The following is a 13657-nucleotide window of genomic DNA, read 5'->3' on the forward strand; positions in this document are numbered from 1 at the left end:
CAAGTTCCAGACTCATGAGGTCATTTTTTTTCTAATAACCTTCTCTTTTGCTTTCTTTTTTTTTTTTTTTCTGTTTGGACAGTGTTTTTAAAAGTAATGAATCCTGTCCTTTTCATGCTTTATCCTTAAAGACAGCTGTTGGGCATGCCGTGCAAATTGGAAGGTTAAGCCAGGAAGGCCGGGTGGTGAACCCCAGCTCTCTGTCCCTTCCGCGAGCCTTCGAACGTGGGTGGTGTCCACCTTTTGCCTGTGACTGGCCGCTAGTTGATTGACAGCTGAGGCAGGGAAGCAGGTTACAGTCATCAAATTATCTCCCCACGTGTAGGGATCGCTGTGATTTCAGTGGCGGTGTTAATAAAATAAAGGCACTTGTTAAAAACCTCCTTCCTGCGGAATATAATTGGCAACATAAAATTAATTGCCTCTTTTTAAAAAAGTACTTACGCAATGCCGGGGGAGAGAGGGGGGTAATTACACCACCTTGCGGGGGAGGAAGCTGAGCCCCATGGAGGTGAAGCAGCTTTCACACGGTCTCGCCGCTGTTGAGCCCGCAGTGCGAGCGGTCGGGCCCAGGTGCGGAGGAGCCACGTGAACCTGCCCACAGCAGGAGGGTGCGCGGGAGAACCCCCCCTGACGTGGTCCGTAGCTCCTGCTTAAATACACACCAGCCACTTGATCAAAATCTTGGCTTTAATGTATTGTCGACACTATCAGCATCTTTCTGTTTCCGCTCCTAATTATAGCCACGGCCTTCATTCCAGTGTGAAGGGAGCTCAAGATTCTTTTTTTTGCCGTGTGGTCCCAAATGCTTAGGACCTCACCGGCCTCACAGCGGGAGTGTCAGCGACACGGCTCCCGCCTGTGTCAGCGTTTCCCCGTCTCGGCGCTCCCCCCGTGGGGCGCTCGGAGGCCACCTGTGTGTGTGGCCGTGGCCCTCGGCGGGTGGAGCGTGATGGGGGCGACCACTTGTCCGCTGGGGTGCTGGCCTAGCTCTGGTTCACACATGTGGACGTCGGTGAGTTGGTGTGTAAGTAGTGAATACATATGGGCTGTCTAAATTTAAAATTTTTTCTTTGTAAATACAGACACACAATTTTGTGCAATCGCAGTCATATCACCTATGCTGGGCTTTCGTTTTGCGGGGTTTTTTTTTAACACTTTTTTCCTTCGTTCCCATGGCTTCCTTCCAGCTGCCCACATGGCCTTCTCCCACCTCACCCTATTGTATGTATAAAAGGCCACGCAGGACACAGCAGGTAGTCTTCCGCGTTTCCCCATTAGAAAGCGCATATCCCTTGCCACCAGCCATTCCGTCCCTGGCACTCTAGGCCCCAGAGATGGAAGCACGGATTTGTAAAATTGTGTATCGAGAGTATCTTCTACAGTGTTACTCAAAATAGCAGGAAGGACAGGGGAGGGTTAAATAGTGAGCTATCTACACCGTGGGGCCTTCGGCGGTCGTTTTTAAATAATGGATTTGGTTTATACCAGAAGCGTCTCCTCTTCCTACCCTCTGTTACGGATTTCACTGTTTTTATTCTTTTACTGACATTGTAGTGGGGTTTCAAGAGGGAAAAGAAGTACATGTATTGGGACTTTTTCTGTATCATGGAAAATCTGGCGAAGTGGATGCAAGACCTGTTTTAACTCCTGTCTCTTTTCTCCCTCGAGCTCTTAGGTTGCCTTCAGCTATTTTCCCCCTTCTTACCCTTCTGTATTTTGGAAATCGGAAATCCCTTGCTTCCAAAAAGTTAAATGTCTTTCTTCTTTCTGGACTTCTAACCCCTACGGACCCCTCCCAGCGGCAGCCTCTCAGCTCAGCCTCAAACATCGTCTCTCGACATAACCTCAGAGCCAAGGGATGCCAGCTCAGACGTCGTGCCTGATGTTTGAAGGGACGTGGAGAGAAGAGACTCGCAGAAAAGCAACGGCATTTCTGTGTGACCTCAGCCATTTCTTCCCTTCGCTCCCGTACAGGTTTGAAAAGGGGCGCATCTACACGTTCATCGGAGAGGTCGTCGTGTCCGTGAACCCTTACAAGTCGCTGAACATCTATGGGAGGGAGACCATTGAGCAGTACAAAGGCCGCGAGCTGTATGAGAGGCCGCCGCACCTCTTCGCCATTGCCGACGCCGCCTACAAGGCGATGAAGAGGCGGTCCAAGGACACTTGCATCGTGATATCAGGTATTTGAGCGGGTCCCCTGCACTTCCAGGGTCAGGGTCTATTTAACCCATTGGGTACTCAAGGAGCCAAATGTTTGATTAGATCTTTTTTTTGAAGTTAGAAACTCAAGCATTTTTTAGAAGACAAAAAAATGTGATGAACACACTAAATTATTTATATCATTCCTGACCGCCCTGGAGTCTTGGTTCATTTACAAATACATGTTACATTTGGGCGGACTTCTAGTCAGTTTTGTAGACTGAGCTGACCCGGAAATTCCTTCCAAATCTCAAACACCTAAAAGTACTGGATAAATTGTAACAAAAATTATTTTAGATAATGACAGAATGAAACTGAGAAAATGGGATTCTGAGTACCAAAAGCGGAGAGAGAACTCTAAGTCGGAGTGGGGCATGGGAGCTGATGTTGAGGGACGTACTGGCAAAGGGCCCGGAAGTGGGCTCGAAGAGCTGGGGGCACCCGACTTGAAGGGAGACAGACCCTGTCGGCCCAAGAAGTAGAGCAGAACTTTCCATATAAAGCTGGACCCTTCAGGGAATCTTGTGCAAGAAAATGGGGACAGGAAAAATACCTGCCCACTGCCCAGTTCCCTAACTGTGGGAACTTCTTTTTGGTGCTAATAGCACCTCACATTTTGCATTACTGGCTTTATACTTTTTTTTTTTTAATTTTTTTTTTGAGAGAGAGGAAGGAAGAGAGAGAAACATTGATGTGAGAGCAAAACATGAGTTGGCCGCCTCCTGCACGCCCCCTGCTGGGGATAAGCCGGCATCCGGGGCACGTGCGCTGACCGGGAATCAAACAGGCAGCCTTTTGGTGCACTGGACAGCGGCCAACCACTGAGCCACACCAGTCAGGGCAGTGGCTTTACACTTTTAAAAACACTTTTATGATCTTTATTCCGTTTTGCTTACCAAGACAACCCTGAGTGGTAAGTAAAGCAGTTGTGTAGATACTTTATAGGAGAGAATATTAAGGGTCAGAAGAGTTAAGTGACTTAGTATTAAGAGTTAGAGAATTATAGCCCAGGACTACATTTTGTGAAAATAAATTATGTTAAGAAATATTGCCTGATTATAAAAGGGGGGGAAAAACCAAAGAATTATGTAAGTGTATTAAATAAACACAAAAAGTCCCTTCCCTTTGAATACCTTGCTCCCCCCCAAATTTCAGTAGTAACAGCTGTAAACAATAGAGCGTTTATCCTTACACATTTTCTCTGTACAAATAAATATAGTCACACGTGCGTATATGATTATGTCGTAAGTGCACAAGTATAGAATTATGTTATAGCTGCTGTTACATAACTTGTTTTTTCATTTAACAATATATAATGGGCGTCTTTTCATTAGAGTACTCTAGAAGTAGTGTATTCTCTATCAATTGTATAGTATTCTATTGAGTCCTTGAATCATAATTTATTTAGCCAGTCCTCTACTTATGGGCATGTTATTTTCAGATTTTTATCTAGGAGACCTGTAGTAGTCTGCAGAAAGCCTTTAAAAACCTATGATGAAGATGATGATTTTATTATATTAGTATTTTATTATTTCCATAGTATAAATTTCTACAAGTACAGTTTTTGGGTCAGAAAGTAAAAACATTTAAAAATTGGGGTAGATAATTCTAAATGGATTTCTTCCCCCCTTTTACCAGTTGTCCTGATTTTTCTGTGACACCATGTATCTGAAGCTTGCTGTTGGTTTTTTGTTTGCTTGTTTACCAAAATATCTCTAATTTTCATTTTCCGAAAGAATTATTTTTTCCCCATCAAGATAAAAAGAAATACGACTATAGGAAATAAGCTTATACTAATTTAGCTGTGGCTGCTGTTTGAATCACTAACTGACCTTTCTTCTGCTAGACGTAAGAGTCATTGCGAAGTACGAAGACTTTAGTCTAAGGAATTCGTTTGTCACATTTTATCTCTTGATATTTTTTTACTAAAGTAAACCTTGATTTGTAATCTCTTTGTCACTTCACTCTTACGGTAGTTTTATTTGTCCCAACATGGTCAGAACCAAGGCCACATCGAGACAGAATGAGGGTGAAATAACTCAAAAGAAGCAAACATTGAAAAACGTAATGGATTTTAAATAAATAACATCACAATTTTAAATTATTCCATGAAAAATCGGCTTACTGAAGCCTTGTGCAATTTCCCCCCAGGGGAAAGTGGAGCTGGTAAGACCGAAGCCAGTAAGTACATCATGCAGTACATTGCGGCCATCACCAACCCCAGCCAGAGAGCCGAGATCGAAAGGTAAGAGCGGCCTGCTGGCGGGCGGAGTTCTCATCAGAGCTTTACTGTCTCCATAGAACCGACCGGACCTACACTCTCGTGGGCTTCAGCCATTTATTGGTGGTAACCTGCTCGGATTCTCTTACTGCATGCTGACTCTGCTTTTATTTATATCACTCTGTTTCTATATCTGCTTCCAGTAGGGAAAAAAAGCTGACTACCGTGGTAAGCTCTACATATAGATAAAACAATAAAATTATTCTGAAACAGATGCCAGGGCCCCCTTTCTAGTTGGTAACTGCCTCCTTAATAGGGTGTGCTCGGCAGAGATGGCATCATTCAGCGCTGGTAGGTTTTATGGTACAGAGGCTCACACGGTCCTTATTCTTTCTATTTCTCTCTCTTTAAAACGATGTTCTGAGGAGCCCTGAGTTCCTGAGAGCGCAGGGGGCTCTGGGAGGCAGCTCTGTGCCGTCAGTGTTACAGCTCGAACTCCTGGCTACAGAAGGTCTGAGCATGATTCATCTTCTAAAAAGGATGTCCGCCACCCAGGCTGCCCGTCAGCAGTAAAGCTCGTGGGCACTGTCATTGGCACATAGTGTTTGCTTAATAAATGTGTGAGGAATGAATAGATGAGTATTTTAATTTTGTTTGTTTTTAAAAAAATATGTTCTTATTGTTTTGAGAGAGAGAGAGGAAGAGGGAGGGTGAGAGAGAGACAATGTGATGGAGAAGCATCTATCGGTTGCCTCCTGTACATACCCTGACAGGCGTCGAACCGGCAACCCGGGCACATGCCCCAACCGGGAAGCGAACCGGCCACCCTCCAGTGCACGGGGTGACGCCCAACCAACTGAGCCGCACTGGCCGGGGATAGATGGGTTTTTTAAAAAAAGGAAAGCAATGTGGCTATAAAGCAGCGTGACTCAACTTTCTTATGTGGGGTGGGTTTTTTGGAGAGAAAAAAGGAATTTTTCAGAGTTGCTACTTTGAAGCTCAATATGCATTCACTGAAGAGTGACATATATACATCCACACCTTCCGTTGTATGAGTAGAAAGAAAGGATGCTGGGCTGGTGTGAAAGAAGATAATTTAAAACGCGCCGCCCGATGTGGGCTTTCTCCCCACCCTCATTGGGCTGATCGGGTCAAAAGAGGTATTTTTGTTCATTATAACACACTTCCCACTTCTTGTTCTGACTTTGCAATATGATAAGACAAAAATACGAGTAAGTTTTTTGAATTTCCTTAAGAGCTCAGGAGAATAAAACTGGCTAAGGAACTAAATTTTATTTCTAAACCCAGTTGGGGTCGTAGAGCAAGGCCTATAAGCATTAACCAGTCTCTCACAAGCGTGTATCTTACCACAGTGTTATGCCTTTGTTTGCCGTAAGCAAGCAGCTTGCCCCACATTTTAAAAGTACGCATTCATTTAAGAGGAGGTGAGGTCGAAGGGTCACTTACAGTAATAGCGGAAGCAACGGTGGATCTGCCACATCGGGTTATTTCCGGGGCTAAAGTCACTTCTGCAGGTAGGTGCATCTGAGAAGGAATCTGTCAGTGAAATAAAAACAGAGACATAAGGAGCAGGGCGAAATTAAAATACATAGAGACTGCTCTATAGAAGGTTAGGCGTCATTATATAAAGAATGAATTAACAGATACAAAAGAGAAATGCCATACAGCTTCAGACAAAGTGATTAGCAATTTCTAAACTACCACATTGACGAGACATAACTAAGTGCGGTTTCGCAGTTCTAGGCGTGATAAGCGAGTGCGTTTAGAAACTGTGTAATTTTCTGTTTCACCCACTCTTTCTTTTCAGAACATATCCTATTTTAAGATTTTTCTTTATGTCAATAAAACGTGTTTATTTAAAAGAAAAACTAAAAATTAATGTTGAAGGTGAATGTTCCCTGAAATCCTGCCCCACCTACCACATCGACCGAGGTAACCATAGTGAAGTGTGCTGTTCCCTCCGGGTTTTCAAACACTGACCAACGCGTGTGCACAAGCACACACATGCTCACGTGGGTGCGTGCGTGTGCGCCCACATAGATCCTGCAATACGTATTATTTTGCAACTTAATTTCTCATTCATTAACATATTCCGAACATTTTTCTATGTCAGCACATACTATACTGGGACACAGAAATTTGTTTTTATCCGTCCCTATCGGTGGACATTTCGGGTGCGTGTGTGTGTGTACACACTGTATAGCAAACAGTGCTGCAGTGAGCTGCTTTGTATAAATATTTGCATGCCTTTTCATGAAATCTAGTTTTTTTTTAAGGCCCAGCCTTTAAAACCCTTAATAATAGCTTTCTCGTTTGTCTGTGTTTAAGAGTAAAGAACATGCTCCTTAAGTCCAACTGTGTCTTGGAAGCTTTTGGAAATGCCAAAACCAACCGTAACGACAACTCGAGCAGGTTCGGGAAATACATGGACATCAACTTCGATTTCAAGGGGGACCCTATCGGTGGACATATCAGTAACTACTTATTGGAGAAGGTAAAATGTGCTTGATTCCTCGGGGTACTGTGCTTACAAGTGCTGAACGTTGTTTTTTTACAGACCTAATTATAGAATCTCTTTAATTGCTTCAAAGTCGCTTTTAAAACTATCCTTCCTCCCCCGCTGCTCCTCAGGTAGCTGTCACAAGACATTCTCCTTTTGTGTTGTTTCATTAGCACTGACAATACCAAGTTGAACAAAGTTACAGACTTTGTAGATAAAGATTTAGGTTCGCGTGTGAGAGGCAGTGGGAGCGGCCTGAGAGCGTGTGCCCACTTCTGGGTACGTTTTAACCCAAACGCCGATCTCGGACTAATCAGTTCTACCCGTTTTACACATCACCACCTCCCCTATATTTTGGGTTGTTTTTTTTTAATTTTTGTTTGTTTTTAATGCATCACAGAAGAGCTATCATGTTCATTCAGACGATCACGCCCACACACCTCTTTTTTTAACCGAGACATAATTGACACAGAAGATTGTGTAAGTTGAAGGTTCACGGCGTATTGATTTGGTACTCCCGTGTGTTTTTATTCTAATTGATTTGAAATCTCATTTTCTTCTAGTTTCTATTTGTTTGTAGCCATTACCAAAAAAAAATTGCCCGGAAAAACCACATACAGGAGACCTTGTTTTACATGGGTACTACCCAGGGGGTCTTCAGGGCACTTAAACGCACTGTTGATACAGGACTCCCTGAGAAGGTGCCTGCTGTTTTGTTTTAGGGGTACATTCTCAGAGTAACAGTTTTAACTTGTTTTTTTTCCTTAGTCTCGCGTGATTGTGCAGCAGCCAGGAGAAAGGAGCTTTCACTCTTTCTATCAGGTTAGTAATCTGCCGCGGTGCAAATAATTGATGGTTTGCTCAGGTGTGCAGGAAGTGGATGTTTTCATGTGGGCATTCTCACCGGCCCTGGGCCTCCCTTGCCTCCTGTGGCGCATGACACGTTACACACGTGTGTGCGGGCACACTCACACCCTACCCCACGTACTCCTTCAGAGATTTGATTAGCGTGACTATTAGAAAGAGCTGCCAGGTGGTTCACCACCCAGGCGACCGGTTGAGCGTCACCTGCATTTCTTTGCAGTGCAGATAACAGTTAAATGACTTGTAAAAGCTTTTGAAATGGGAAATCCTGACTATGTTAAGTTAATTTTGTTTTATTTTTCATTGAAGCTTTTGTTCCCTTATTTGAGAGCTTCAGAGGTGGGAACACAGACTCAGTTTATTTTGCTCATGGAGACTATAAAGTGATATGATTACTTAAAAAAATATAACCAGATTTATGATTCAAGAGAATTGTCTTCTTCATCCCATCAGAGCTGTGATTGCTTAGGGAAAAAATGATGAGTACGTCTTTGGGGAATGCTTTTAGAGACTAAAACAAAATCTTTTACAATAGCCCCCCTGTTGGCAAGTGTTTCTACTCAATAAACGAGTCTGAGACACATTATTATAATTTTTTTACAGCCCAACATAATATAAACCAATGCTACTAAATAAAGTGGGTGACTGAATTAAACAATACTGTGCTGGATTTTTATGAAATAAAATAATAAATGAATAAGATTGATTTCCACGTGTAAACTGTGACGGTTATCCAGTTGGCCTCTTTGCCTGAGATATCAATATTGATGAGGACAGGCTGTTTTTTTCCATTGTGATTCAGCGTATGACTGTCTGCCGGGACCTCTCACTTCCGTGGCAGTATTGCTTTTTTTCTGAATTCTGAAACACAGCTCTATCCTGTGTGGATAATGAGGCTACTCAGCAGGTGACCAGCACAGAGCCTAGGCTCCTGTTTTACAAATGACCAGAGTAAAAGCCAGAACCTTTTATGCCAGTTACGTTGTGAAAGAGCTGAGACTTTTAAAGTCATTTTCTTCATGATTATATAACATTCTCCGGGACTGATAACTGCTGGAGCCATGTACCTTCAAGGTAAAAACAAACAAACAAAACTTGAAAGCCAGAAACAGGAGGACCTAAGTAAATTAAGCCCAGAAAGTGAATAAAAGCTAGACTGCCATTGATAGACACATCTGGTACATTCGGTTTAGTATGTATTTTGCCAATTTATTTTAAATTATTTTTCAGCTACTCCAAGGAGGTTCGGATCAGATACTGCGTTCTCTCCACCTGCAGAAATCCCTTTCGTCCTACAACTATATCCACGTAGGAGCTCAATTAAAGGTGAGCATTTCCTCTTTGAGATGCTCAGATATAAAATCAAAGAATCAGAGGGGGCACTCAATAATGATCTGGTCCAGCCTGCTGCCTTTAGGCAAATACATGACTCTTTTATTATTAAAATTCTCAGGGACAGAGAGTGAATGCATTATTGACTGAACAACTTTGCTTAATAACCCGTTACTATATTTTATCACCATCTGACAGGAAGGAAGTTTCTCTCTGTGATCTTGTGTTTTCTTTTAACTTTTATTTGGACACTATAAAAATACTGATGTGACTAGGAAATCCACCTCAAAAGAAGATACCATAGGATTTGGCCAAAGGCAAGTTGTTAAGACAAAAGAAAAATTTAGAGCATTTTGGTTGAAATGACCATCAAAGTTCCCCGTTCACTACTTTTTCGACTATCGATGTATCTGAGAAGTGGTTTTGTGACCCTTGGAGCATTTCTGTTTAGCTTTGAAATTTTGCCATTTTTTTTCTTCCCCTTTGCATGTGAGTTCTTGCACACATATGCGGGTACTTTTTTATTTCTAATTGGTTTTCTGCTAGTCATTTTTCAGCTCACCCTAGTAACAGTTTGTTGATGGTAGGCTATGAAACAGTATTCACAGTATTATCCTACCCTGTTGGGGGAAAGTACTGTATACAAATGCATAAAATAAGCTATAGAGGGAAATAGACCAACATTTTAATTGTTTATTCTGGATTGATGAGATTACAAATATTTGTGTTCTGCTTTCCCATATTTTCATTGTCTTCTATAATTAAAAGTGTATTGCTGTTGTAGTTGGGGCAATAAAAGAATTCATAAAAGGAAAGGATGTAAGATGTGGGAAGTGTTCTTTTTATTTTAAAATTGTTACTCACCTTAAGCTAATGATACCTGCATTACTGGTTTACCTGTATTTTTATAGCCATGCACAGAAATAAATTATATTTAGGATTTTGCAATTAATTTTCCATTGTTTGCATTTAAGTTGCATGATTCTTTTTTTTTTTTTTTAAACAATTATCTGAGAGCAGGATATTTGCTGAAAATTAATTGAAAACAAACAAAACATTAGAGGGCAGCACTCCAGCCTTCTGAGATGGGCCAGAAGTACTAAAGATGTAGAAAGGATTGTAAAATCAACACTTAGAAAGCCAGTGACTAGAAACATTCCTTTTTATCAGATTGTCTTATTGACCAACTTACTTTTGTCCAGGTCATATAGAGCCTCCATAGAAAGCAAGAATTAAATGAATATTTAACCTTCTCTCTAAGCTAAATTTAGCTTAGGTTCCCTTTTCATCAAAGTTTTCCATTCTTACTCTCCTCCTACCCTTTTTTCCTTCCTCTCTAATAAAAACAAGGAAATATTACATGGTCATAGTCTATGCTTAAAATAAAGATTAACCTAAAGGAAACAAAAATGTGCTAAAGCTTATCATCCAGAAATAACTATTGATAACAATGTATGTGTGTATATATTTATAAATGGATTCATACAATAAATCCTGATTAAGTAAACCTGCTTTTATTATATTACAACACAGTTATTAATATCTTTTCATGTTAACAAATATAAATTAATCAAATTATTTTAATAACTATCAAGCATTACACTCTATGTATTATAATTTTACCTAACTATCCTAAAATACAGGGACCATGTAAAATTTAGGTATTTGGGGTTTCCAGTAAGATAAGACTCAAACGTCTCCAAAAACAATAAGAAACTTAATTATCTCACATGACAAGAGCCCTGAAACGGGGCAGTTTGAGCGTTGATCAATTCGGTGCCTTATCAATACTGATCGGGACGCAGAAGTTTTTGTTTCTCCAACTTACACCTCCACCATCCTCCCTGGACTTGGCTCGTCTGCCTCGGCTGACCTTCCTCGTGGTCCCACAGTGGCGGCGGCAGCTCCAGGAGTCACAGGCAGTGTCCCTTTGTAAGCGGCGGGAACCACGTGTCTTACCAGAGTGGCATCCCATGGCCGTGGCTGCCCCTCCCTTCCCCGCCCCCTCTCTTTCAAGAGTCAGTCAATAAATAATTAAATAAAAGGCGAATTGTGGAACAAAAAAGGCCACAGGTGACAATAGCCAGGCATGTGCCTCGGAGGCTGCCACAGTCTGTGTTTCCCCTTGCGAGCTCACGTCCCACGTTGCTTCCTTCCCTTGTCGACGAGCGGCTCTGAGTCAGCCCAGGACTTGCTCCCCTCGCTGAGGGTCCCAGGAAAGTCCGGGGTGCTTATTTTGGGTGACAGTGGCTCTCACACGCAAGTGGGCATTGTGTGTGCCGAAGGACGTCTCTACCCTGGAGATCATTTTTATTTTCTCCGGATGCTCAGTGACTTGCTGCAGAAGCCTCAAGACCTTGACTGAACTTGAGTCTAGTCTCGTAATTATTTTAAAGTTCATATGAAATGCGTGTGACTTGACTTTTCCGTTTTCATTTCTAGTCCTCTATCAATGATGCTGCAGAATTCAAAGTAGTAGCTGATGCCATGAAAGTCATTGGCTTCAAGCCTGAGGAGATTCAGACAGTGTATAAAATTTTGGCTACAATTCTTCACTTGGTGAGTGGGGAGCTTCTCGGAATCTGCTGCCTCCTTGTGGAGGACCCAGGATGTTCTCTCAGAAGATCTTGAGGGGTTTTCCCCTGTAGGTTTAAAAAGTAATTTATGTAAAGAAAACTTCTTACAGTTTGAAGAAATTACTCTTATCAGTCGTTTTCTCCATCGTATTATAATATCAGGAGGGATTTTCCAAGCCACATCAGGTTTTGAGGCTGTGGCTTTACTGAATTACCTTAACTGGTATGTCCGACTTTGAACTGATTTATTTCAAGAATGAAAGAATTCAGCAAGGATGTCACTACCAACAGTGTAAACTAAAATCCTTTGAACAGAATAGATTTCTGACAGCGTTTGAAACATTGGATTCATGGATGCTTAGGACTGGGGTTTTAATCATCTTATTTTGCACGTGGGGAAATGAGCCCTACAGGGTGGCATGACTGGCCCAGAGGCACAGAGCCTGTGGCCGCCAGCACCATGGACCACGCTGGCCAAGTCACGGTCCAGGTGTTTTCCCTGCACTTCACCAAACCCAGAAGGGAAGAGCCGTGTGCCACATTTCCTTTATTACTATCTATATAATTGGACATGTTTAACATATAATGAACATGTAACCTTACAATAAATGAGTGACAACATGAATTCAAATATGGAATAAAAATGACCTTTCACTTTACTGTTGCAAGATTTAATTCTAAATGAATCTGGACCACATAAAAATATCACATAGCAATATAAATGAGATCTGACATAAATGTTTATAAATATAGTATAACAGTCTCCTTTAGGATCCAAATAGAAATTTTGTTTTTAAAGGGACATAATGATTCTAGAATTTACTTTGAACAATAAACATGTAGGCAGATCAAATAAAATGTATTAAAGAAGACTAGTAGGGTAGGGGAAAGGGAGGAGAGGAGACATGACTAATTTTTACCAGATTTTAAATGACGATAAAAGCTACAATACCTTAAAACTTGTTGCAAAATTCAGCACCAGGTTAAGCAACAGGTTAACTGATGTGCTGGACACTTGGGTTAGTGCTGGACACTCGGTTGATGGTTAGTGTTTATTGAATGAATGGAATATAAATAAACTAAAAATCTGGGGGGAATTTAATATATAATAGAGGTAACATTTCAAATCAGGACAGAAAGCTAAACTAGTCAATAAATAGAGTTGGAGCAACTAACCAACCATCAGGAAAAATAAGATTCTTTACACCACGTACAAACAAATTCTGGGTGGACTAAAAGCTTAAATGTAAGAAAAAACTGTACAACTATTAGAAGAAAATATTAAAAACTTATAAAATCTTTGGAGCACAGATGGCCTGAGTATGACACCCAAGAAAGATGCATAAGCAAAAGATTCATAGACTTGACTACATAAAAATATAAAACATCTACCCATCCAAAACATAGACTGAAAATGAAAAGAGGTGGATGTCTGGAGAAGAGAAAAATAATGCATGAAATGCACTAGGTTTTTATATGTAACATATTTAGGAAAATAGGTGCTACAGAGTCCCTTTGAATTAGATAAATGTCCCATAATTATATAAACGACGTGATGTTTCAGAACCTCATTGTTTCTTCGCTCTTGGTCCAGGGAAATTTAAAATTTGTGGTGGATGGAGACACGCCCCTCATTGAGAACGGCAAGGTTGTGTCCATCATCGCAGAATTGCTCTCCACCAAGACGGACATGGTGGAGAAGGCCCTTCTCTACCGGACTGTGGCCACGGGGCGCGACGTCATCGACAAGCAGCACACGGAGCAGGAGGCGAGCTACGGCCGGGACGCCTTCGCCAAGGTGGGGTCCGCTCGGCTCGCGCTCGGGGCCCGCGGTGGGGCTCGGTTGCGGTTGCGGTGAATTTCCACGAGGATGCGTTCAGATGTCCCTTGAAAGTAGGTTAAGGCTTTCCAAAACCGCCCCGCGGCTTTTTGGCCATC

At 41.8% G+C, this 13657-nt stretch overlaps 1 protein-coding gene across 1 annotated transcript in view; it reads left to right on the plus strand.

Annotated features, from left to right (window-relative positions):
• Positions 1-13657, plus strand: part of MYO1D (myosin ID) — a gene marked incomplete at its 5' end in the record, with an annotated part of 245060 nt that overhangs the window by 66552 nt on the left and 164851 nt on the right. Inside the window, 7 exons of the mRNA XM_081115977.1 lie at positions 1978-2186; positions 4357-4450; positions 6776-6941; positions 7716-7769; positions 9042-9137; positions 11586-11702; positions 13314-13517. Coding sequence (XP_080972103.1) covers positions 1978-2186; positions 4357-4450; positions 6776-6941; positions 7716-7769; positions 9042-9137; positions 11586-11702; positions 13314-13517 — 940 coding nt within the window. The remainder of the gene's footprint in view (positions 1-1977; positions 2187-4356; positions 4451-6775; positions 6942-7715; positions 7770-9041; positions 9138-11585; positions 11703-13313; positions 13518-13657) is intronic.

This window comes from Miniopterus schreibersii (assembly GCF_964146895.1).
Source record: "Miniopterus schreibersii genome assembly, chromosome: 16".
Taxonomy (NCBI): domain Eukaryota; kingdom Metazoa; phylum Chordata; class Mammalia; order Chiroptera; family Miniopteridae; genus Miniopterus; species Miniopterus schreibersii.